The sequence below is a fragment of the Rhipicephalus sanguineus genome, chromosome 4 (assembly GCF_013339695.2).
Source record: "Rhipicephalus sanguineus isolate Rsan-2018 chromosome 4, BIME_Rsan_1.4, whole genome shotgun sequence".
Lineage (NCBI taxonomy): Eukaryota > Metazoa > Arthropoda > Arachnida > Ixodida > Ixodidae > Rhipicephalus > Rhipicephalus sanguineus.
This window is the reverse complement of record NC_051179.1, coordinates 43180662-43205044: the sequence shown is the minus strand read 5'-3', so window position 1 is coordinate 43205044 and position 24383 is coordinate 43180662. Positions and strand designations below refer to the sequence as shown.

At 46.5% G+C, this 24383-nt stretch overlaps 1 protein-coding gene across 2 annotated transcripts; it reads right to left on the bottom strand.

Moving 5' to 3' along the window:
* Positions 1-1243: 1243 nt before the first annotated feature.
* Positions 1244-23406, bottom strand: LOC119389841 (cyclin-L1). 2 transcript variants are annotated; one of them, XM_037657239.2, is made up of 11 exons: positions 23140-23406; positions 22448-22522; positions 22210-22319; positions 20758-20878; positions 18341-18405; positions 13874-13973; positions 13636-13737; positions 11302-11443; positions 10062-10146; positions 1931-2161; positions 1244-1524 (listed from the first exon to the last, which is right to left on the bottom strand). In XM_037657239.2, exons 1-11 carry the CDS (start codon positions 23368-23370, stop codon positions 1248-1250), a joined length of 1539 nt encoding a protein of 512 aa, XP_037513167.1. In that variant the 5' UTR covers positions 23371-23406; the 3' UTR covers positions 1244-1247. The 2 variants fall into 2 exon arrangements, with proteins under 2 accessions (XP_037513167.1, XP_037513168.1); XM_037657240.2 differs by having other exon boundaries at positions 1246-1524; positions 10062-10143.
* Positions 23407-24383: the final 977 nt, after the last annotated feature.

Below are 24383 nucleotides of genomic sequence, written 5' to 3'. Positions count from 1 at the left end.
TCTTTGAAAAATTTTGCGGGGGGGGGTAGACACACGCCAAAGCACACCTCTGATCAATAAATATTGAGCTTGCATATGAACGCTAGTGCGTTGATGTGAGCCGTCATAAGGATAACAGTAATGCTGAAGTTTAGTAGTTATCACCATAGGTCGGCAAATAAATTTGGAGCTCACTCAGACTCACTCAAGAAATATATTTGGTGCTTAGGGCTCACTTGGACTCAGACTCACCAAAATTTTCCTCAACCGAACTCGCTTGGACTCACGACTCACAAAAATTTGTCTCAAACGAACTCACTCAAACTCACCAAAATATATATTACTTACCCAGACTCAGACTCAGATTCACGGCTTGGTCTGAGTGAGTGAGTGAGTCGACTCATGAGTGAGTTTGCCGACCCATGGTCATGCTATATATAAACAATCGATCATAATGCATATTGCAAAGGGTTAAAATTAAACAATCCCCCCCCGCCCCCTCGAGCAAGGAATAAACAGAGAAGACTTGTGTTGTAAGAAAATGCTCTTCATTTCTTTGTACACTTTTTTTTCTATACATTTTATGTACACACACACACTCATTCTCTTTCATCCAGGCTGATTCTTCTTTCTCTCGCTGCAATGTTATTTACAGATGAAGTGTCAATCTTTCACCGAGGCCTCCTAGATGGCAGGAAAAAGAAAAAGGGGAGAGAGTTAATGCACAGCAAACACTACGATGCACATTTGGCCACTATTCTCTTCGAAGTTGGAACAATTGCAGTGCACAATTTCCTTCTATTAACCCCCACCAGTTTAATGAAAATGCTCGAATATTATGAACCACGCATTGCAATATCTGCGACTTATAAGCCGAGATCTATTCACAACGAGAAAGTTGAGTAACATGGTAAGCTGCACACCCACACAGTCACTGCGGCAAACATGCACGGTTGAACAATGGAAGTCTTATGCCAAAGCACACCTGGCAATGTTAAAAACTACACACAGGTGATAGGCATCACATGTAGTCAAACCACACAGCACTGTTGGAACCCCAGCCCTTCAACTCTATTCCATGTTTGAAGTGCGGAGAAAAGATGCTTGGCCCACCTCATAACTTCCTCTGCTAGTTCACTTTGCGTGCTAAGCAGAGCCTGCGATTCAGGTCTGCAATGCATCTATCTTGGTCGAAACTCCGACATTTCGACTAAAGCGAGTGTTGAAACGAGGCTATATTGTACTTAGCCAAGGGGCCACATTACCTTTCACCTCCGGGCTGTTATGGCTGTACGATGGTTCCGGCCTTCCCTGGAGCGCTCCTTTTTGGACGAAGAGCGGTGACGGCGGTGATTGTGTTCGCTATGGCCGGGTGATGACTTGTGCCGCGATGACCGGTGGCTGCTGGATGAGCTCTTCTTGCTGCCATGCCTGTGTGATGGGGACCGGCTGCGAGAACGCGAAGAGGCGCTACGCTTCCGCTTGTGAGAACTGTGTCGCTTTGAGTTGGAGCTGTCTTTGGACCGTCCATCTTCAAGCTTGGACCTGCGCAGCATGAATCACATGCATCTAAATCAGATTTTTCACCTAATTTCTAAGAAGCAACTGGTACAGCACAATTTTGCAAAAAGGTGCACATTCTTGTTACCCATAATGGATACTGGGATGTAGCAGTAATCTAAAATATTTTTTAAATATCTTGTCCTTATACATCGGTTCAACTGTACATTTTGTGTACTGTAGGAGGGAGAAGCACTCTGCAACTACTTGGCAGAGTCATGTGACCCTGACTCGCAGGAAAGAGGGAGCAGCTACATCACAGAAAGCTCCACCCATAACCCCTGGCACAGTCGTCCCGTGGGAACACCCCTTTTAGAGGGTCAAACCGGGAAGCGGCAGAGGACACCATTCGAATCTGCCCACCTAGAGTGAACAAAATGACGCAGCCTACCTAACGGGAGAGCTCAACCCCGAGCCAGAATCCTTGTAGCTCCGAGGTGGGGTGCGTCCTCGGGTAGGGGCGGCCAAGGAAGGAGGACTGCTGCCATTGCTCGACGAGCTGGAGTGGCCCTGGCGAGAGTTCTCCTTCCGGCTGCGCACCGGGGAAGAGGATGGCGACGACGGGCTGGCTTTCCGCTTGGTCCCCGTTCCAGGAATGTGGTTGGAGGCAGTGCGGTCCACCCTGGGAAGGCCAGAGCAAGGGAACGCATGAGCAAAACCTGTCGCAAACGAGAGCAGAGGACCTTGTGACTGCTCGGTGAGGTTTGTAGTTACTCTTGCGCAAGCACCGAGGCAGTGACAGAGCAACTTGAAACAACATGCCAAAAAGCGGCATTATGTCCAATACATAATCCAAAGCAAGAGACGCTAACATTACATTCGACATCAAATGTACCCACATCGTTCCAATACATTTGACTAGCTCGTGTGGAATGGTTCCATCATTGAAAGCACCCATCGTTTACACACTTCCACACACAACATATGACCATTTCTGACAAGCACAGCAGTTTCAACAAAAAGAGAAAAACTTCATTTGTTACATGCCCCACACATACCGGCTATTGCAGTTTAATATTGCATGAATGTAGATTATCCCCGTAATGCATAAAGATGTCTGCTTGAAAGAATGTCAGATTTTCACCTTTATTTGTTGTGACAGAGTACCTTTGCAAAATGAAAATTGGATGTTAAGGGGTACTGAAACCAAAATTTTCAGTTGTTTTCTTGCGCTAAATGAAAAGCGAAGCCCTCAAGAGCCTAGAAAAGGTAGTGCTAAGCGCGAGTGCACCCTGAAAAAGTAATTACAGTATGTTTTTAAAAGTTACTTTCTGTTCCTACTGTACCCTGACGTCACAACACGGTATGAGCTTCTTGTCATGTGCTCGCACATTATATATAGTGACATTTCCACGGCCGCTCTGCACTGTGGCTCCATTGGTGACGTACATGCGGCCATATTGGGAGTTTTTGGTACCCGATGTCATCACAACTAGCCATACTGCTACGTGAAATCACCAAAATTAGTACTGTAGCCTGACGTCAACCTAGTGTCAATGTTGGTAGGTGCGCCATGGAAAAACTGACCTTAATATCAAAATATCTTAGCATTTGCTGAGGTTCACACTTGCTCAGAGCCGTATCTGCATACAGGAGATTTGTATGGCAGAGTAAACTGGCCTTCCAAAGATTAAGTCAGAACCCCTTTAATTAAGCAAAAGCTTAAGGGGAGACACGGGTCTTCTAGAACAAAAAATCGCCAAAAAATCGACTTTTTGAAATATTTTTTTTCGCAATCTAGACGTCCTAAAGAATCTATTGCTGCGATATTAACGCGTTCTGCCGAGTATTTATTTTCTTATTGCGCTCTAAAGAGAGCTTCATGATCGCTTGCGCTCGAAAACGCCCCCTGAAAACAGGCAAATTCGATGCCGTCGTCTGCGGTAACCGTTGGCCGCAGCGCGGCCATTTTGGAATCATTCGAGAGCTGAATTCTTCTACATTCCGTTTCTAGCGAGAAAACACCTCTAGGTCTGGCGACTATGGAGCTGCACGCCACCGAAAAAGAGGAAATACTCGCGCGGCATTGGCGCGTTTGTACCACGTGGGGGTGAATCCTGCTCTCTGATTGGACGACCGGAGTTTCGTCTGCCCGACAATGTGAGACGCCTTGTTAAAAATTGTTCGGACGCGACGATGGCTGGCGGGCGACGCAAGTTCGCGACGGCTCATGCCTACGGCAAAAAACGCAAGCGTCGGTCTCGGATACCTAAAGCAGCATCGAGTGGATCGACGGCGACGAGCTCTGCCACATGCGCCAGCGGGTATACGACATCCACCGAAGCTGCGGCCGCGCAAGCAATGCCTGTGGCCAACGGCACGTCGAGGACAATGCGCGTCGACACGCTTCTTGTCTCAGAAGCTGAGAAAGTGGCTATTGAGCATCGCGCAGAAGAGCAACGTCAGAAGCTGTCTTCATTATCAGCTACCCGCCGAAAGCAGTCGCTTATCGGAGATTCCCCGGAAGCGGCAGGGTGCGGCACTGACTTTACGCTGCTAAGCCTACCGCTGCTGAACCAACTGCTTCGGTGCGCGAAGTGCGAATTCTGCTCCGGCCCTTTGAACGTTTCAAGAGGCGACCGTGAGTACGGAGTGGCAGTTAAAATAGTGGTGAACTGTGCCGTCTGTGGAGATGTCAGCACCGGATGGAGCTCGCCGAGAGCAGGGGGGAATGCGACCTGCAACCCATTCGAGGTGAATGTGCTTGCTGCTCGGGCAGCTATGAGCACGGGCAATGGGCAGACCGTGCTAAACGACATTTTCTCGGCGCTGAACGTTTCTCGTCGCGGTATGGACAACAAAACCTACCAAAACTACGTAAAAACAAAGATGAACCCTGCCGCTGTGAACGCATCCGCGGGCGTCATGAGTGAGTGCGCGACAGCTGTGAAGGCCATCTACCGTATAAACGCGTGTAAGGGCCGCACTTTTTTTTCAAGAAATGAGGGCCAATTTTCAGGGTGCGGCCCATACACGCGTCATTTTTTTTTTTTTAAGTAAAAACGCACCAGTTAGCGAGCGAAGAGCGTTTATTGCAGTATACGACATTTCTTGCGACATACGTGCTCAATCGTCGTCACTCGGCGAGTCCTCAGACTTGGAGTCCGAGATGAGATGGTGTGCTGCGAAGCGCCGTCAACCCACAAGCAGTCATCTTCCGTGCCATCCAAGCTGTTAGATATCCCGGCGACTCTAAAACTTCGGGACACAATGTCCGTCGACACCGAGCTCCACGCAGATAGGATCCACCCAAGTACAGTCGCCAAGGCTAATCCCTTCACACGCAGCATGTCCGTTGTGAGTGCAAGACCATCATTCCGCACTTCAGTCACATAGCGGAGCAAGCCTTCTTCCAAATCGGGAAACTTGCACTGCTCTCCTCGGAAAGTGCGCTTACTGCTGTTGGTGTTTCGCAAGGCTTCTTTTTGAGCACACCGATGTCGAACACACTTCTCGTCAACGTCGAATTTTCTGCCGGCGGCACGTTTCCCATGCTCGAGAGCATACTCGATCACCTTCAACTTATAGCCAGCAGTGTAGCTATTCAGGTACTTGCCCATCTTGCCAAAACGTGAACGCCGTGTAGAAAACAAGCTAGCACGAAGGTCATCGAACAGTGCAGAAAACTACAGCAAATGGCTGGCTGAACTGCACAAACCGAACAACGCGAATGCCAACGCGAACACCATGCCAATGTTGGTGATGCTAATGCCGATATGGATAGCGCCGATAGCGCGTTTCTATAGAGATGTGAGAAGCTAAAGATAAAATCCTGCTTTAACCTTTAGTTGGCGGGTCTATAATACTAATAAAAAAGTTAAAATTTTTAGCCCACTTCACGAACATCTTAACACGAATATGGTGACGATGATGATGGTTGCGTTTCCTTGCGCCATCTATCGACTACGCCTAGAAGCTTACGCGCGCGCGCATTTTGAATACGTATTGGTTGAGGAAAGTGTGGGTGCGGCCCTTACGCGGATTTTTTTTTTTTTTTAGAATATGCACTTCAAAAAAACGGGGTGCGGCCCTTACACGGGTGCGGCCCTTACACGCGTTTATACGGTATTCCGAACTGAACTTCGGGAACCCCGGCAATATCGCAGTTTCATTTGACGGGACTTGGCTCACTCGTGGACACCTGTCACACATTTGTGTGGGAACTGTGATCGAACTCTTTTCGGGATACGTGCTGGACTTCAAAGTTCTATCGAACTTCTGTTTGGGTTGCGAAATCGGCCCCAAGGACGGTGACCCACGATACAGTGAGTGGCGAGCTCGACATAAGTGCCAAAAAAACTCTTCGAGCAAGCCTGGCCAAATGGAGGTGGAGGCTGCCAAAATTCTGTTTGGCCGGTCCCTTGAAAAACATGGACTGCGTTACACAACGATGTTGTGCGACAGAGATAGCCGCGCTTTCAACAGCCTTCAGGAGGAGAAAGTGTATGGCTTTGTGCCCATCGAAAAGGAAGATTGTGTTAATCACATTCATAAACGAATGGGTGCTGCACTGAGAAACCTCTTGCAGAAGAGCAAAGGGGAAGGTCGGCCAAGCCTCGGTGGCAAAGGCAAGCTCACTGCTGAGCTTGTTACAAAGCTTACGAATTATTATGGCTGGGCACTCAAGGCACACCAGGGAAACATTGATGAGATGGAGAATGCTGTCCTTGCCACGTACTATCATGTGACTTCCACAGATACAAAGCCACAACATTCACGGTGCCCAAAAGGCGAAGAATCATGGTGTGCACACAACAAGGCAGTGGCCAGGCAGCAGGCTCCTCCCAAGCACCAGTACAACCTCCCTGAATACGTTGCTGAAGCCCTCCTCCCAGTGTACACTCGCCTCTCAGATCAGAAGCTGTTGGAGCGCTGTCAACGAGGCAAAACTCAGAATTCAAATGAGAGCCTTCATTCAGTAATCTGGTCGCTTGTGCCAAAAACCAAACACGCCTCGCTCTTCACAGTCGAAACTGCTGGTGCGGAAGCAGTCGCCCGGTTCAATGCCGGAAAGAAACGTGCCTCTGAGGCCATTTTGAAGGAGCTGCATTTGAGTCAAGGCAGCACAGATGTTGAAAGGTGTCTAGAAAAGGACCAGCGGCGGCTAGCGGCATGTGACAAGAAGCATACCAGAGCAGAAAACTTCAGGAATGCCATGAAGAGGAGGCGTGTGAAAGAAAATGATAGTGATTATGTGCCTGGTGGCTTCTAGAGCGAAAAGGACTTCCATCTGTTGCTTTTTAGCAGCAAGAAGAAACCTGTACCAAGTCTTCAAACTTCTTTTTGAGTTTTCTCAAAATCCGTTTTTCGCCTATGTGCTACACTGTTGCCCACAGTATCTTTTGATCTTGTGATCCGATTCGAATGATTCTTGTTGCAATTGAAAGCTTATGAGTTCCTGTACAGAATAATACTACTAAATTATGGACTTGGTCAAGAGAAAATTTTTTATATGCTGATAAAACTGATAAAAATTTTCATGTTCCCAACCATTACATTACAGATGGCAATAACTTTTATAAAAATATAGCTAAAATTACAGTAATGGTTTAGTTGTGATCCTTGATTGTTCTAGAATATGGCCATATCAAGTTTTCTAGGATATTCAATGATTAAATTGCAAAACAATTGGGCAATTTGATCATTCATTATTTATTTAATATCTCAAAAACTACTTGAGCTAAGAAAAAATGGATTGCATATCTGTTTATAGCAGGTTAAAATATACATTGCCTGAAAATTTCATTTGAATATGACAATAAACAAAAGTTTTTTTTAGAAGACCAGAGTCTCCCCTTAATAGACTAAATTAGCAAGTGGCTCCATTCAACTACCCACAACTGAACCCTCAGTGTACAAAAGACATTATTCCCACAGTTCTCAGTGCATCAGTCTTCATTTCAAAAGTCTTCATCAAAACAGCGACGTGTCATATGATGGTCATTAACAAAAATACGGGGGATTTTTCCCAGATGATTTTTTTCGATACAGTAAAAGCTCGTTAATTCGGATTTCACGGGACCGGAAAAAATGTCCGAATTAACCGAATGCCGAATTAACGAATGAACAGGAAAAACAACATTAAAATCAAGTTGGAGAAGCATACCTTTATTTGCTGAAGTATTTTGTAATGGTCGTCTGCGTTTTCACGCAGATTCCGGCTTACATTACAATTTTTCTTAACTTTTCCAAATGGCCAACAGCACGCAAACTGTCGGAAGTGCTCAGGCAAACGCCCTCTAATATCAAAAGCGCCTCCGAGACTTCCTGTGAGGTGCGATGAGGTCACGACATCATTAATAATTTCTTGATCGGGCAGGAGACCAGTCGTGGCGACACAATCATCAATCGCGATGTAGTCCTGAAGGGTCATATCTGTGGGAAGGACAGCATCGAAGGTCGGGCAGTCACCGTCGGCTACTGCCGCATGCTCGGGCCTCACATGTAAACACGGTCACAAGAGGAGACGGTGCCGACACAACACAAGGGAAAATGGCGTCGGGGAGGCGCAGTGGAGCGAAGAAAGAAGACGCCGACGTTCGGTGACGCTGCGATCGCCCCCACTAGTTGATGACGATGGCGATGTCACTCAAGTTTCGGTTTCGCCCCAGTGGTGCCAGCGCTGCTTTACCACACATTTGTGTAGCGGCAGCCATCAGAATTTGTCCGAATTAAGCGGTGCGGAGCCCAATTCTGACGAATTAACGAAGGTTTGGTCCCATAGATTAACATGCACTTTGGCCGGGACCAATAGAGCCGTCCGAATTATCCGAATTTCCGAATTAACGGGTGTCGAATTAACGAGCTTTTACTGTAGCAGCATATTTTTAAGTATACCCTGGAAGCTCTATCAGGCATTTGTAGATATTGTTCTCACATGATGCGATGCCCTTCTAACCTTAAGGGGAGACGCGGGTCGAAAAGTCGCGGTTTTCCGAAAAAAATTTGGGTTTTTTTTTTCGGCTGTATTGGCATCCTTGGACTATAATCTTTTATTTCTGAAAATATCAAGCTCAAATTCGCACGAGAAATTATCTAAAAAGGCTTCCAAGTGAGAAGCAGTGACGCGAGAAATGCGCAAAAGTCGCGAAAAATGGTGTAGTTTGCGTCCTTCTGTTGCGAAAATGACGCGGTGCCCGCCATTTGCAATCCTGCCCGCATGCAGCGTAAAGCTGTCTTCTCCACAATACACCAGGGGTTAGTCTCGTATCTTCACGCAGAATAAAGAAAAAACGAGGAAAAACAACGCGTACGTCGAGCGTTTTGAATTTCGCGGCACGCAGCGCGAGGCCGCCATTGGACGGCGGCGCGCTCCACCCCCTCCTCCCTCCCATCTCCCCGGCAAAAGAATGAAGCCTCGAACGCCGCGACCGAGTTGTTCAGCGTTTCTTCTGTATTTTCGTGCCATGGCAAGCCCTAAAAAGCGCAGTTCTGATGTTCGAAAGTTCAGGACTCGCCACAAGTATCGAGGGAAACGGCGTCGGACGCTTCCCAAAGCGACAGCGATGGACGATGCCCCCGACGCTCCGATATCGGATAGGCCTAACGCCGACACCGAACCCCGCGACAGTGGTTGTGAAATTGACGCTGCTGTGGAATTTATCAGTGCATCCCAAAAGAAGATTGGATTCTTTGAGAGTGAGCCTAGACCGGTAGGTGCTCCAACTGTCAACACGATGCTTTGCGAAATCGGCGCGCTCACGGCACTTGTGGCGGGTTCGGCACGGCCAACTTGCCGCGAACGGAAGCTCGGCGTCCGAGAGGCGGCTGGAAAGCGCAAAGAACTTTCGGCATTCCTCGAACTGTGTTGTGAAAATTCCGATTGCCCCGAGTCTACACTTTCGTCCACGCACACGTGGCGGCGGATTCTGGCCTAATTTGATGTAAATAGTGTTTTTTCTGATAAATGCCAACGTCTCAAACTTTCAAACTTGTTTTTCTCATTTTCATTTTTTTCGACAATTTCACGTTTTCCGGGCAGCCTTTTATAAACTTATATTTATTGTATAGTAACGAAACTTGGCACACGTATTCTTCAAGACATGTAGAATGCAAATATCTACTTGAAATTGCAATATCTATCAGCATTACTTGTGAAAATATTCGGTTACTGTTTCAAAGGAGACTGAAAATAATCAGTTACAGAGTACAATTTTTTTTTATTAGTTCCATTATCTCTGTGGAATATCTGGATAGATATTGGCACTCTACAGTCTACAAAGAGTCGAATAAGATTCAACACAATGATTTTACTGAAAGTTTAGTACATAAAAGGGTTCCCGCAAAAAGTGTAACATTTTGCCATTGTGTATGACATAACTCAACAACTGTAGCAGCTACATGGAAAGTAATGACATATTTGAAATCTGCATGAAAAACTATACATATAACAGAATTTTCAAGCCTCTATTACAAAAAATTAAAAAAAAGTTGTTTCGAGGAGCGTCTCCCCTTAAGTATTTATCAGCAGCTTCTGAACCTCGCCCCCAAATAACATTAGCACCAAATAAAACTTCACATACCTGGGACTTCGCTCAACTGCAGGTTTTGCTTCTTCCTTCTTTTTCGTCGTCGAGTCTAGTATGGGCGACTGCCGCGGTGAATCTGCTTAAAAAGGAAGAAAAAACAACATCAGAGTCAAGCAACAAGCAAGGACTGTACAGGAATGACAGCCGATCAATCACCCTTCACGTCAAGCAACTGGCTTGTAAGTTGGACGGGAATCACCCCACTCATGATGATACACTCACTACAAAAGTCAAATTACTCGGTGAAAGGCAAAAAATACAATAGTATCTTGGTAAATGGAAATAGCTGAAATTGTAATGGCTGCTTAAACAAAAGAAATGCACTAATTTTGTTTGGTTTTGTATTTGACTGATATACTCCAGACCACGTCATTACTTAATATGCAAATGAACAAGGCCTGCACATAGGGGAGAGGCAACACGAACAACAAATGCAGAAATTTCAACCTAGTGACTCGAGTTTACATGGCTTGGCTCACGGATGAAGTGCATTTGGCAACTAGTCAGCCAGGCTTTGCTACTCTTGGGTTATAAGGCAGCAACAGTGTCAAAGAAAGAGCATCTCTTTCGCGGGATGACGCGGTGATCAATTTATTAGCATGTGGTCATATCGGCACGGTTGAATTATGAAATGCTATGCTGTAAAATACGCGAAGCTTCAGCCATCCTGATACATTACACCTACGAGAGGCGAGAAGCGATGCCGCGATGCTGTTGGAACTGGATTGCTCAGCGAACCAACAATGCTACAAACAATGCCCTCAACATTGCTAGCTTTATGGCAAACGAGTTTTGCGGAATCCCACAAGATAGTGGAAGCGTTATAAAAGGGACAAGTGACAACCACTAGTCCGTTGCACGAAGCAACAATAGAATCCGTATGGATTTCCTTGTGGCTTAGTGCTACAAATGGGTGGTTCTCAATTATCCCTTTGACCATTGCTAGCTTTGTTAGAATCTCCAACATATAAAGCTGCAATGCTCACAGAAGCAATACACCTATATCAGTTCATTGACACATTCTGAGCAATTTCTCAAGAGTTGCTCGCAGAAATGGCAGCAGAAGCATAAAAGCACCTTACCGAGGAAACTGCAGACATGCAACACTTAGCATTCCCAAAAACCCAAGCAAGCCACAGCACCCGAAAGGGACTTCCAATACCAATAGTGAACATAACACCAAGTGAATAACAAAAAAAAAAAAAAAAATTGACAGGGGTGGCACGACACTTACTGTTCCTAGAGCTAGGTGAAAAGCTGGAGCCATTACCGAGGGTAGGTGTTGAGATTCCCGAGGCTAGCTTGGCCCGCAGCTTGGCTTCCATGTGTGCTTTCTTCAGCTCCTCGACTTTCTTCTCCAGGGCCTCCGCGTCGGGCTGTTAGCACAGTAGGCGACATCACTCATGCTGCAAAGCGCATTTGCGCAACTCTTCTTTCAACACACATGTAGACAAAAAGAAATGCCTCCAACTCCCACCAACCAATTCGAACGAGATTGTTGAGACAGCCAGAGAGGCATAATCTCAACACCACCTACCAATCAACATAAGTCATCACGAGCCCTATGACTCGTGATGACTTATGCATAGGAGGGTTGCAAGTGATGTCGTCTGCTTGGGGCGCCAGCGGCGTCTGCCACTGCCGCCATGTCTGCAATCTGTGGTGGCGCGCTCCTTTCAAAGTGGCGAGAGGTTGTGCGCGCGAACGTGTGCATGCTGCTACGGTACCTTCGTGAAATGCGGCTGAGTGCCTATGCGTGTGACCTCCGGGGTCCGGCAAAACTTCGCTTTGAACATAAGGTTCACCTCTGCGGCGGCATCGAGCTGTTCGACTTCAGCAGCGATGAAGCTATGTGTGACGTGAAGTATTATCCTTGCATCGAGCTCACGGACATTAGGGACTACCTTGTTAATGGCACAAGCTTCGCAACAAGAGACAAGCTTAAAGCCTATAAATCGATGGACGCCCACAATTACGTGACTAGCGGATGGTCCAACAGCCACAAGTTCGAGACCTCGGAGATGGCCGCCACGTCGTCGTCAGAAACGTGAGTGGTGCTCATGCTTCACACTCCCCTTGCTCAGTGCTCGGACGAACTATTTTTGTCGCCGCGGTAGTGTCGCTTCATAAATTCTCTTTGTGCGGAAGGGCTTCACCCTTTGCGAGCACCTGTAGGGTGATACATGTGGCATAGTTCGTTCGTGCTTGAACCCAAGCCTCTTGCGATCGAAAATGATCTTTGCTGCAGGGTCCAACGACACGCGTCGGGCAGTTGCGCGCCTGGAGATCACCTACTGTCTCGATTGATTGAATCCTAGCCGATTGACCAAAAGTGGCCGTTTACTCGCATTCCATCCGGACCTCAACAGGTTACCGTGTCCTAGGAACACGAGAGAACTAGCGATCGTTCTTCGAAATGGGTGCGGTTAAGAAAAATATTTTTTTCATCTGAAAAAGTTAAAGCTAAGGGTATCACTGTTGCATTCGACTCTTAAAAGCAAAGCTTAAGGGTCCCCGAATTTTTCTAGTTTTGTTCCAATGCTACTTCGTTTTTTGCTGTTATTTGAATGACGCAGCGGCCACCTGCTAACGTTGACAGATGCTGCACCGCTTTTTCAGGTTCGACACTCGCAAGCAGCCATCCAAGTCTTTTCGATTGATGCGTCGGAGCCACTCCGCTCTTCGTCGCTGCGTGACGTCTTTCGTGTACTTGCATTTGTTTACAATAACTTTGGGTATGGACAACAGACGCGTTCTCATGACCAGGCTTCTTTTTCGAGTGGTTGTAGCAACCAAATACGGCACAGCTCACCATTGTTGGACCTCAAGAATCTCGCACGGACGCGCACCCGCGATCATGTTCATGTGACTGCTTGCCGGGCCGGCCGGGCGAGGGGGACCACAAAGATGGACGCGCTGCCTTTTCGACGCTGGCGCCATCTCGCGGGCCATGCCCCTGTGCAACCCTCCTATATTTTGAATGCAGTTGAGGCAGTGGCATTTGATGTTAAACGTTGTGTGTGGGCTACATTTCTGAAATATGCCTCAGGTATTGGCAATAAGGAAAAGATGCAACTAGCGAAATTATTTTCGCAGAATGGATTCAAGTGGTCGTGAACCACAACGTAACATCCCCCATTCGGTCTACTTACACCTCATTCTGTAATAATCAAATTACACAAAGATCGCAAACATGATGGTTACCCACTCCTAGACCAATTCCAGGATCGAAATAAGTCTACAGCTGCAACCGAGGACAACTTGGTAGACACTGAATTAACTAAGTTGAATCAACAGTGGGCTGTTGAACAAGTAAGCCTAGTCACAATGACCCGTTTTATTAGGAAAGTGCGAAAGGCACGTTCAAAACTTAACGTAAAAGAACACAAAGATACTGCTTCTTGTGTAAAGGAACAAGACTTGAAGAGCAGCATAAAACAAATGCCTGTGGCAACGCGACACTTTTCGCCGCACTGCTGCGAGTTAGTACAGAAACTGCGGCCAATCGAGAATAGTAATCTAAGTTATATGTAGTTGCTTACAAAGGGTTGATAAAAGTGACACACACCTTTCTACAGTAGATGCCCAGAATCCTTCTGCAGGTGTCCTGGATGTCCTCCTCTTGAACATTAAAGACTGCATACCACGGAGGCTGGTTGGGCAGTGCAATCTGCAACAGTATCGTAAAAAAATTTTTAAAAAATGACACTCTAGAGCTTTCGACCACAAGTTGATGCACAGCCACACTGAACGCCATACACTTCCTTTGGAAGCGTGGCAGCACCACTCGGAAGCAGATCTCTCACCTGTAGCAACCTTGCACTGAGGTAAATGCAGGCACAGGCTATCGTCTCGGGACTGTAGCGGACAAAGATGTCAGTGCGCAGGCTGTCGTTCATGTAGTTCCTGCACTAAGACAAGAAAGAGATCATGAGCACAAACGATCGAAAGGCAGCGCCACAAGTTTCGGGCACATCAAGTGACGGCACAAGCGAAGGACACAGCATACCGAGAAGGGGCTCCTGCCAGTGTTGCGGCGTCTCACTTTTGTTAAATGAGGACAACCATTAAAAGCGTTTTTTTTTTACAAAGTCAAGCCAGCGTGTCACCTTCAACAGTCTTTTCCAGAGACATTAGAGAGCTAATGCTAATGGTAAACTGCAGGGATACAGAAAAGAGAGTCCACAGGTATGGTCACCCACCTTTCCAGTCGGCATGACATCACACACAAACTGCCAAAGGCAGGGCAAAAAGAGGACGACGACGCTACGGTTGAGACGCACGAGTGTCCGAGCACCAAGTCCAGTTGGTCAGTCCGTTGGGTCGAGCCAAGGGAAGATTCCGACGACGGGATCACTGAATCCACCACCCCCCAAAAGTCTTTAGTAGGGAGGCACACTGAAAAAAGTTCGTTCCTGCCACTGATCACAACACCACCCTGAAAGCTCTTCCTGTGCTTCAAGCATCACACCAACCCCTCCGAAACCTGCCATGCTTTCCAAAAAAAAAAAACAATAGGAGAGCGTGTGCATACCTGGAGAGCCTGAAGGGGACTCTCCCTGTCAGCACAGTTGGCGGTGGCAGTCTGCGTGAAGCGATATCGCCGCTCCCACATATAACAACTGGCGGCTTATCAGCCTCCCTGCAGAGTCAGTCCGTAAGTCCAGTGCTGTCGGCGAACCGTCGAAGGATCCAACGCTGGCCGTGAACTGTCCGAGCACCACGCAATCTTCTCGTTGAAGACCAGGAATAAAGAGCAGGCAGGCAGCATCACAAACAAACGCGTGGCCCGCTCCTTTGTGCCATCAATGGGCAGCAAAGGGAGAGAGCCACGGCTGAGGAGCCTTCTCACGTGCAGTCATTGTCCCGGCACGCGCGGCCGACGCCGTGCGTCCAGGCGCGCACGCAAAAAAGAAAAGTGCACGGGGGACGGCTAACATGGGGCGTTCGCGAAAGCGCACTGGACGGCACATCGGAGTGAGGCACCTCAGGAACGCTTCCCCGGAAGCAAGGGAAGCTCTCCAGAGGGCAGAAAAGTTCCAAATCCGCGACAGTAACAAATCCTTCTCCGGTGCGCGGGCCTCTCTTCGTGAGCGCCCCATTTTCCGCAGAGGCTTCACCACAATAGTCACAAGGGGAAAAAAATAAAGCGATATTCCCGAGATATACGTGATGCACGATCACACTTTGTAATACGTACCGACTCTGATGCAACCACCACAATGTGTCAACCATGCTGTCTTTCAAACGTCCAGAGTATACATAACTGGAATGATCTCACATAAAAGCCAAGGATAATGCGCGAGATGCATTACACTAGCACCACCAACTGCAGAAGTGACGTAGCAGTAAAAACGTTCAGCAGAAAATAACGCTTCCTAGCCAGATATCCCCAGCCCCTTGGGCAAACCCGAGCCATCTTCATGTTTAACCAGTTGATTGCAAAATCAAAACAACAGTCTGACGTTTTTTTACAAACATTAATAAATGTTTACAGATATGGCACACTTAAATGCAATGAAATAAAGCCATGTTCTGAAGGCTAATTTAATTATTGCTATCTCACCATTCAGTAGGCTTCTATGTTTTTCAGTTTACAGATTTCTGTGTTCGAATTTCGAATTCTAAAAGGCAACGTAAGGTAAAATAAAGCAAGTGAGCCCCTTCCAGAAAGACACCCTCCCGATTCTAGCTTAGCAATAAGCTTTAGTCTATGCGCTGCGACACATGGCCTAACGTTAACACAGTACCACTTCACTAATTGCAATTTAAATGAAGCTTTATACAACATCCCCTGTTCCTGACCACTGTTCAAATTTTAAGCCTTTATCTTGTTAGCCAGTGTCTCAGTTGCATTATTATTTTTGAGATTCTTGTCACATTAGCATTCGGCAGCAATGAAGCAAGTAGTAAAACAGCACACTTAGCTAGTTTGGCAAGATACAATACGTCACAGTTCATGTGAAAGAGGGAATGAAAGGTGCCACATTTCAGAAGACGGCATTGTTTGCTGCTATTTCTACAAGCTACAGTTCAGGTGCTTACAATCTTTTCTACTGATCAATTCTTCACGAGAGTCGTGTTGACATCGTACCAAAAACAAGGGTTAATAATAGAAGCTCTGCATCTAGCATAGGGCAATCTGTACAAAACGATACCATCAACGGAAGAGGCCCTTATAGCATTTATCTTCAACAATCAGAAGGGTGAAGCCAGCCTCTTTTTTGCTGCCAGCTCAGTGAGCAATTTTTCTGAACTACAACCCCCCAAGGAGTGGATCTCAGTTCACCTCGCTTCCAAGACTTTCTGTAAGTTTGGCTCAAGTGACTGCCAAACTACAATCGTTTCAAGCACTCGCCCTCGACCAAGTGAAGGGTGGTGACACAGCTTCCCTCACTGCTAGCACATCTGCAAACCCTAGTTAAGCATATTCGCTCCTTCCGATACTTGCCGCTGGCTCGGCTTCTGCGACTACTTCTCTACAACTTTAAGTAAGGCATGTGCACTTGGCCAACCCCAACCCCCGACCTTCCACCAATGATGACTTAACAAGCTTCACCGACTCCTCATGGGCAATCTTGGCAATCGATTAACCGTGCATCACAACAGCGGTGGCGACGACCTTCAATGCTGCTGGCTCAGTAATGTTCAGCTGTAGCCGAGCTCAAATGTCTCGTACGAACATGGGCATCCACTGTCTAATAAAATAAATCAGGTGTCCTCAAAAGATCTGTTCTCTCTGCTAGCTCATTAAGCTGCGGCGACTACAATGACGAGCACTACCCTGCACCAAGGCACGGGTTGTGACTGCGCTTTGTGGCACTTGCTCTACAACATCTACCTAGTGCAGCTATGCTAGGCTAATGCCTAAACATTTCCCTCAAAAGAAGGGCTGAGCCTTAGACTAGTGACACAGAAAAGAAAGAAAGCGGAAGGGAGGGGAGGCACTAAGTGGGTCAGGAGTGGCGTCACAGACAAAGAGAGTGAGGAGGCATCAGAGCACAAGGGCCACCAAACAAACGCACACCAGGCACAGGGGGCGGGCCCGAATGCGAGGGGCAGGGAGGGACCCAGTCCACCGGCCGAGTGCGTCCTGCCCGGACGGGGGAGAGGAGGAAGCACCCGCGTTGTGTGCCAGGCATTCTCTCTCTTCCCAGGTGGGTTGGGCACGCCGCTGGCAGGGTGGCTCTCTTTCTCTCTCAGGTGTATTGCACCTACTTACCACCTCAGTCAGCTCACCTAAGCTCTGTTAGGTGAAAACCCAGAAGTCAACCCATTAATGCCAGTCACCACCACAAGGGCTCACGCACACAACAACACAGAAGGCACACAAATGCAACACACCAGCAAGAACCCGACAGGTGAATTTCTCTATTTCTGTTTCTCTTCTCGCACACAACACATCGCGATCACTCGCGCAAAGGATCAATAGCTGCAAGGAGACCTCATTACCCTCAGAAATGCAGGGTGGCATGCAATCTTTACGCGCAGACACAAAGTACATGTTTCCTGGCTGTTATACAATTTTATTGATCTTTCACTTCTTCTCACAGCAAGAAGAAAAAAATGACAAATACACAACAGGTCCTACCTGTACAGAAATTGAGTGAAGTCCATCACAAGAAAGTTCGGCATAACATAGCACAACAAGCACCTTACAACAGAATCACTCAACAACCGTGATAAACGTAATAATAGGCAGTGGCAAAACAAAAGTGATCTAGGATGTCACCCAGGTAATCCAACCCAGGCTATTTCAAAAAAGCGGTTGCTTCGCATAATCATTTGGCTACACTCATCAGCAATTAACAGCAACCCATAAGACGAAACCTTTGTAGAGACAAATGCAAAAGAAAGGCAGCTGACAATTACTACCGTGGCTTTGCTTACCTAGCTTAGTGCGGGATGCCATCTCAATGAGGGGAGCGCACGTACAACAAGTGAGAGCTCGAACGCTTGCAGAACGCCTTCTCAGTATGCTTTCAAAAGCCGTGAAATGTACACACAACCTCCCGTTTGGGCATAACACTTCCTGAAGTGTAAAGCCCACACTGGTAGGCTGCACATAGCTGGAAGACTGCACAACCTCTCTAATGCAGCACAGCAACCTTTCAGAAACGTGTTGCTTTCATGTAAACCCTTCCCACTTCCTTTTTTTTCACTCAAATTCAACATTTCACGGCCTTCTGTTACACATGCACAGAGTGAAACAGCAGGAAGAGTGCTTTATCGTTAACAACAATAAGAGGATGGAAAAAATGTGCAATGCTTACCAGGCTGCCTGCATCAACTTCATATTCTTCTCACAGTCCAACACTTGCAATAACGTGACAATAATCTGAAACATCCCAAACACACGAGTTATAGACAACTGCGGAGCCGCTGACGAGAGCTTCGACCACATGTTTTTCACCTGGGTATTTGGGCTTCTCTCGGAACCTGTTAAAACATCTACCATGCTCACCTACACTTAAGCCTCCCCCTGACAATCTCATGGTTGCCACCAAATACGGCCTAACCGAGCTGCCAAGCGCGTTCCCACATCGCCGACACATCCTTAAAACACTGCAGACAAAAATTGGCCTGGATACCTAACAGCGAGTTTCACCTCACCCATTGTAACATGCTCCAACAGAAATCCAAAATACGATGAAAGGCAGGAGACCAGCTGACTGCTAACAAACCCTTCCAGATACGATTTATTTGAATGTCAGCTGTTGAGAACACTGCATACTACAGTAAAATGCAATAGCATGGTTAAGTAAGATTTTGTGAATTTAAGGCAGTCACGCGACTTGTTTGACCACAGTGCAAATGAGTGTAACAGGTGTGAATCTCCGAGCAGCTTTCCGCAAATCACTCAATCACCCATGCACCTTCTGAAGTGCAGGCGTGGCGTTCACCAAGGCAAGATGAGTGCAGTTCCAAAGGTCAGGTGAAACTGTGGCCTGACCCAAGGCCAAACAGCACAAAATCCTTCTGCCATGTCCAAATAACGATTTAACATAATATGCCTACGTTTCAAAACCTAAAGAACAGTTCTGTGCATTAAAGCTGAATATGAATGTGTTCCCCGTTATACTTCCCTCTGCTGGCTAAATCTAGGCCAAGACGAACAGCTCAATAAATCTCGCTTTCATGCTGCTCCTAATACTAAGTGATATGCATGTTTCTGTCTGCCCTATGAATGCATTTAGAACAGGAGGGAGACAAATGTACGAAAGAAAGAAATAACAAACAGCTTGTCCTGTTCTGATCTATACCCATCTTTTTTTTTTTCTCTCCAGTGTTCTGTTGTAACCGAAAACAAGACGTGAAGCCCACATGCAAGCAGTGATGCAGAAATACTCCTACAGCTTGTCACACTTTTGGATAAATGCATTGAACCAATGACATCTTTGCCCAAACAAGTCAGCTATTTAGAACTCATATCATCAGCAGGTAAGCTTAAATGTAGCTAAACATGGCATTATGTGTTTTCTAAATGTAGAAAAGCAAAGCTACTAGTGGTGTCAAACAAGCTTTCGTAAGCCATAACCGACCGCTCCAGTTTTTGATTTTTCGTATAGCCTGAAGAGTAAATTTTTAATCCAGTGCTCGTAGCATCTGAACACACTGCAGCGTACCACGCTTGCTATCATTGTGGCTCAATGCCTGTTTGAGACCGCTGCACAGCAAAAACAAAAGCACATGAGCAAGCTGGGAAGTTAAAAAAAAAAAAAAAAGGGTTACATGAAAAGCAACAATGCAAAAAGCATGTCAGCCTCACACACAAGCAAAGCTGAACTGGCACTTCTGGGTCCTCGCACAACTCGCAGGCGCCTTCATGTTTGAACCCACAGGACGACGCATTTCCTAAAGTAAGGGTAGGGCCCTGCAACAGTAACCCTGCCGAAGCTTCTCCTGATCATGTGGCCTCCCTGTCATTCAACAAGTAAACCAAAGGAAAAAAAATGGTTTCCACATGGCGCAGTGACTTTGATAAAACGTCCAAGGCCAGCCAGTAACAGTTCTGCCGTGCTAGCGTTAACAGAATGACCATTAGCTGCGACAAAGCTCTTAAAACCATTACCTCAGGCTACTAGTACACACTGCTGATAAAGTGCACCTGCCGAGACCAATACTAGAGACTATTGTTAAACTACACCCTAAAAATGTGAACAGCAATAGCTGGCTGCAACTTCCTTCAGCTCATACAGTGGTTGCTAGTTCCTCAAGCGCTCTGCAGTGCTGACTGTGCTATCCTTGTCCCCCTTACACTGAAGGGGGCCACCTATTTTTTGTGTGAAACAGTATAAAAAGAGGGAATGCACATTTTCATGGCTTTTAGCAAGACACTTTGTGTGCATGATTGCGGTAAAACATATGCCAGTTCACTGAGCTTGCGACAGGTACCAAAGGTGGCATGGAGGGGAGTGTGCCATCAAGGCTATGGCACAACCTCACATTAGTGCAAGACCCCGTGTACCAATATAAGAAATCTATGTAATTTCAAGGATACGCTGGCTTTATGCAAAGGCGTTAAAAGTCTCGGACAATGCTAACATCCACATTAGACTCTATGCCCTGCCCTCAGAAGGCCTGAATAAAGGTTGATGTCCCTACAAGAGCGCACTAGAAACATGCATGTTACGAAACTCCCGATTCAGCAACTAGCTGCTGGAATGAAAGCACCCCAAATCGGCCTCACCTTGTGTGGGTGCTTGACATGGACGCAGAAGCCAAGCTCCTTCAGCACCCTTCTCTCAGCCTTTATCACTTGGTTCTTGAGGTTAATGTAATTCTGGTCTAGAATCAGCGGCTGTATGGTTCTGTACAAAACAAAAGTAGGACACTGCATTTAAACAAATGTGTCTCAATTTTTTCCTTTCTTAAGAGGTCCCATTAAAAAAATGAAAGCATTTTACAGCAGGTACTCGGGCGTCTCGTAATCCTCAGAGTAACAATAATAACATGTTCCTAGTTTTATTCACACTAACAGGTCACATGTAAATTCAGCATTAACCGAAACGCCAGAGAAAAACTAATCAGAATGTCCGTTACGCTTAATTATATGCTTGACATGCAGTCACTTTAACTGCTTTCTAATATGAAGTGGTTCAATGTCGGTACTAAGCCAGCGTTGAAAACACATGCGAACCTGGTAATTGAACGTGTTTCAGCAATATTCTAATTGCTTGGATTCTAACAGAGAACTTTTACTGCAAGCATTTCCATCAATGCTGAAAACGGCCGCACATGTGTACGTCGACTCGAAAACTTTGTTCACTGTGATGTCGCAAGACGTCAAAAACTGAGAAATCGTTTGTGGGTGGGGGGAGACATGCCAGCGCCTCACGAGTAGAAAATAAAATTGTCAATGCGCTAAGGCGCAAGCTGCTTCATACCGAGAGTTGCATCTATTTCGCACAACATTGGACTTATTTTTGACACCTACTAATAGATTTTATTTGTCAAACTGCCTGCTATTTTTACAAGAGCATTTTTTTGTAGAAACCACGACCTACTGTACTCCTGACCTGCCCAGACAGCGGGGTTCTTATGGGAGCGCGCGTCCCCGCTCTCGTTCAACTGCTCGCCATAGGTGGCGCTACCTATAACCTGTTCATCTGCTACATTGCGACCGTTTGGACGGCGCTGGAACTGCCGGCATTATGTGACTGTTTCTGCAAACTTAGACTGAGGGTCTTGTAAGCTATTCAGCGCAGTTAAGTATTTACTACGCACTGGGTGACTAACGTGAGAAGCCGTAGACTTGCATAGTGTAGGACGGCTGTGTCCTTTTAAATGCTAGCAAAAAAAAAAAAAACCTAAATCACTTTCCGTATTTTATTTTCGAAGTATTTTGCATTTATGCATAATAATTACACGATATGAGCGCTCTGCGCTGGCGAAACATCACCACAAGCGTTAAGGCGGACGTCAGTGAACAGGTGCCGACTAGTAACACAACGCTCGTAGGTTACATCCCTAGCGGCAGGAGGTATGAACTAGAACGTGGGCGCTGGAGAGGGGACATCTGGGCAGGTCAGGAGTACAATAGGTCGTGGTAGAAACAAACTTCACCAGACATCTAGCTGTAATATCTAGCGACACCAGTTTCCAATATTGCATTGGTAAAAAAGTGTGCCAGAAAACTCACTTTGCTCCCTTAACTTGTTTGATGTGGTGGAAGATGTTGACCACATCCCTTATTCTCCTGGGTGCCTCTTCGATTTTGGACGCTAGCGTTATACATGCCATGGCCACAATCTGAATAAAAGATAAAATATGCCCATTTAGCACAGCTAGCAACACGGAGGCAAATGTATAAATCTCGGCAGTGACAGATTCATGCAAAAAAACACGTGCAAATTTTTCCCCTCGTTGTCGTTCCTTACCTCCATGCTGTGACGGACGAAAGACTTGGAAAAATAGAACCTATGGAACAGCACTTGACCAGTCGCCATTGCAACCTATAAAAGAAAAAGAAGAGCTCGTTCATCTAGGACGCTGACGTAGCTATCAAATTATTCCACAGGGGAGCTTCTTTTTTGTTTGTTTGTTTCCGGGTAAGATAACAGACACGCAAGAAAAAACGGCAATTCGCGAGTTTCGAGATACTCCCACAGCGGCGAACTCATCACAATGAGATTAGAGATGAGCGGGACTTTATCGTCGCAAAACAGCGGACCTAGCTACTACGTCGACGGGAAAACACAGGGCCAACGTCCTCACGGAAGTAGCTCGCTGGGGCTGCAAGGAATCGTACGTCGCTCACCTGATTACAACGTGCACCTCGATCGAGGCAGCGCAATGCATTTTAAGAATAAAAAACAAACGGGAGGTTACTACGAATCACACTCAAACATTTAGCGCACTGACCTCCCCACGAGGTTGGAAAAAAATGAGGGACTGCGATTCGCTTACGACACAAGGTCGCAATCCAACTCGTTAGGCTTAGCAATTATTGTCCCGAATATCTGCATTCTCGAGCCTATAAGGGGACGAAACGCGTTCGGAAAATGATGAATTCACGGGCAGCAGCCGAGAGAACACCAGGCACGATCAAGAACGAGGTAAAGGTATTTACCTGAGGTAGCCGTAGCAGCTTGCCGGACGTTTGAATGAGCTCACATCCCAGTATCCTCAGGTCGGTCTCGGCGTTGCTGTCCAATCCGTCGGCATTTGAAGGGGTTGAAAGCAGTCTCTCGGGCGGCAAAATGCAGTTCTCTAGTAACAAAATAACTTTCCCGTGCTTGGGTTTAACACCATCCGCGTTATTTTGCGCACTCGCAACCGCCATATTCGTACTGCTAATCATCCCGATGACGGCCGCCACCAGGTATTGCAATGTATCACTCCGCCTTCGGGTAACTCCCGCCGTACTTTTTTATTTACAAACAGTTAGTGCCACATTTCTAGTAGAGAAAAAGAAAAAGAAACGTGTACTTTACAAATTCTTGCTTTCATTGATAAGTGTTATTCGTAAGAAAGAATATACCTGCGTCGTAAGTGAGAACTATTTCTTCAAAGCGTATGCGTCATGCCGACGCATGTGCACTACGTCTTTCGCCAACTCGTTTCCATGGGCTGCGAACGTTTCGCAAACGTTTCGTTTCTTCCCACTGCCCTGCGTCGTTGCGTAGAAAAGGCACAGCGCTTTGTACGCTGACTGTTTCGTTCAAAGGAATATTACGTTTTAATTACGCCTCGACTGGAAGATACATTGACCAGAACGCTGCGAATGGCGCCAAAATCCTTGGGCGGACACACAAAGGAAAAGATAGTCACATACAAACGTTAATAAAGCGAAATTTCCGAGCAGCAAGGCTTAGTAAAGCGTGGCAGAATGCTAACTACCAGGAAGTACAAAACGTTCAGGAAACGGGACGCCAACACTTAGAACGTTCTCGAATAGTAGTGCCGTGCGTCCAAATCGAGTCAGTGAAGCGCATCGCAAGGAACGCTTTTCAGTGGTCTATCCAACTTTGCCATGTTACAAAGCTAAAAGAGAAGGTCACATGCGTGGTAAACTTGCGATAGAGCCCGAGTCAAGAGTTCATTTGTGAGGCAAAGAGTGCAGACTGCATGAATGTGTCTGATATCTCGACATTTATGCGCATGAAAAGTTACTTTTATGTTGCATTACACTAGCATGTTCACACTGCAACTTCTGTAAAGTAGGAACAACATGACAATCAATGATGTTGGAAACCTATAATTATCCTGGCTGCGTTTTTTGTTTTTTAACCTCCCTAAGCTTACTTGCAAGTCAGTACCAGCTAGCTGTTTTCCCTGCGTTGGTGAACTTAGAAAACAAAACCCAGAGAAACT

Coding starts and splice junctions, on each gene's coding strand:
- LOC119389841 (XM_037657239.2), bottom strand. CDS start 23,370: ATGATTAGCAGTACGAATATGGCGGTTGCGAGTGCGCAAAATAACGCG. Junction 18,406..20,757: donor ATGTCAAGCACCCACACAAG/GTGAGGCCGATT, acceptor GGGATGTTTCAG/ATTATTGTCACGTTATTGCA. Junction 10,147..11,301: donor TTCACCTAGCTCTAGGAACA/GTAAGTGTCGTG, acceptor TTCCTTTTTAAG/CAGATTCACCGCGGCAGTCG.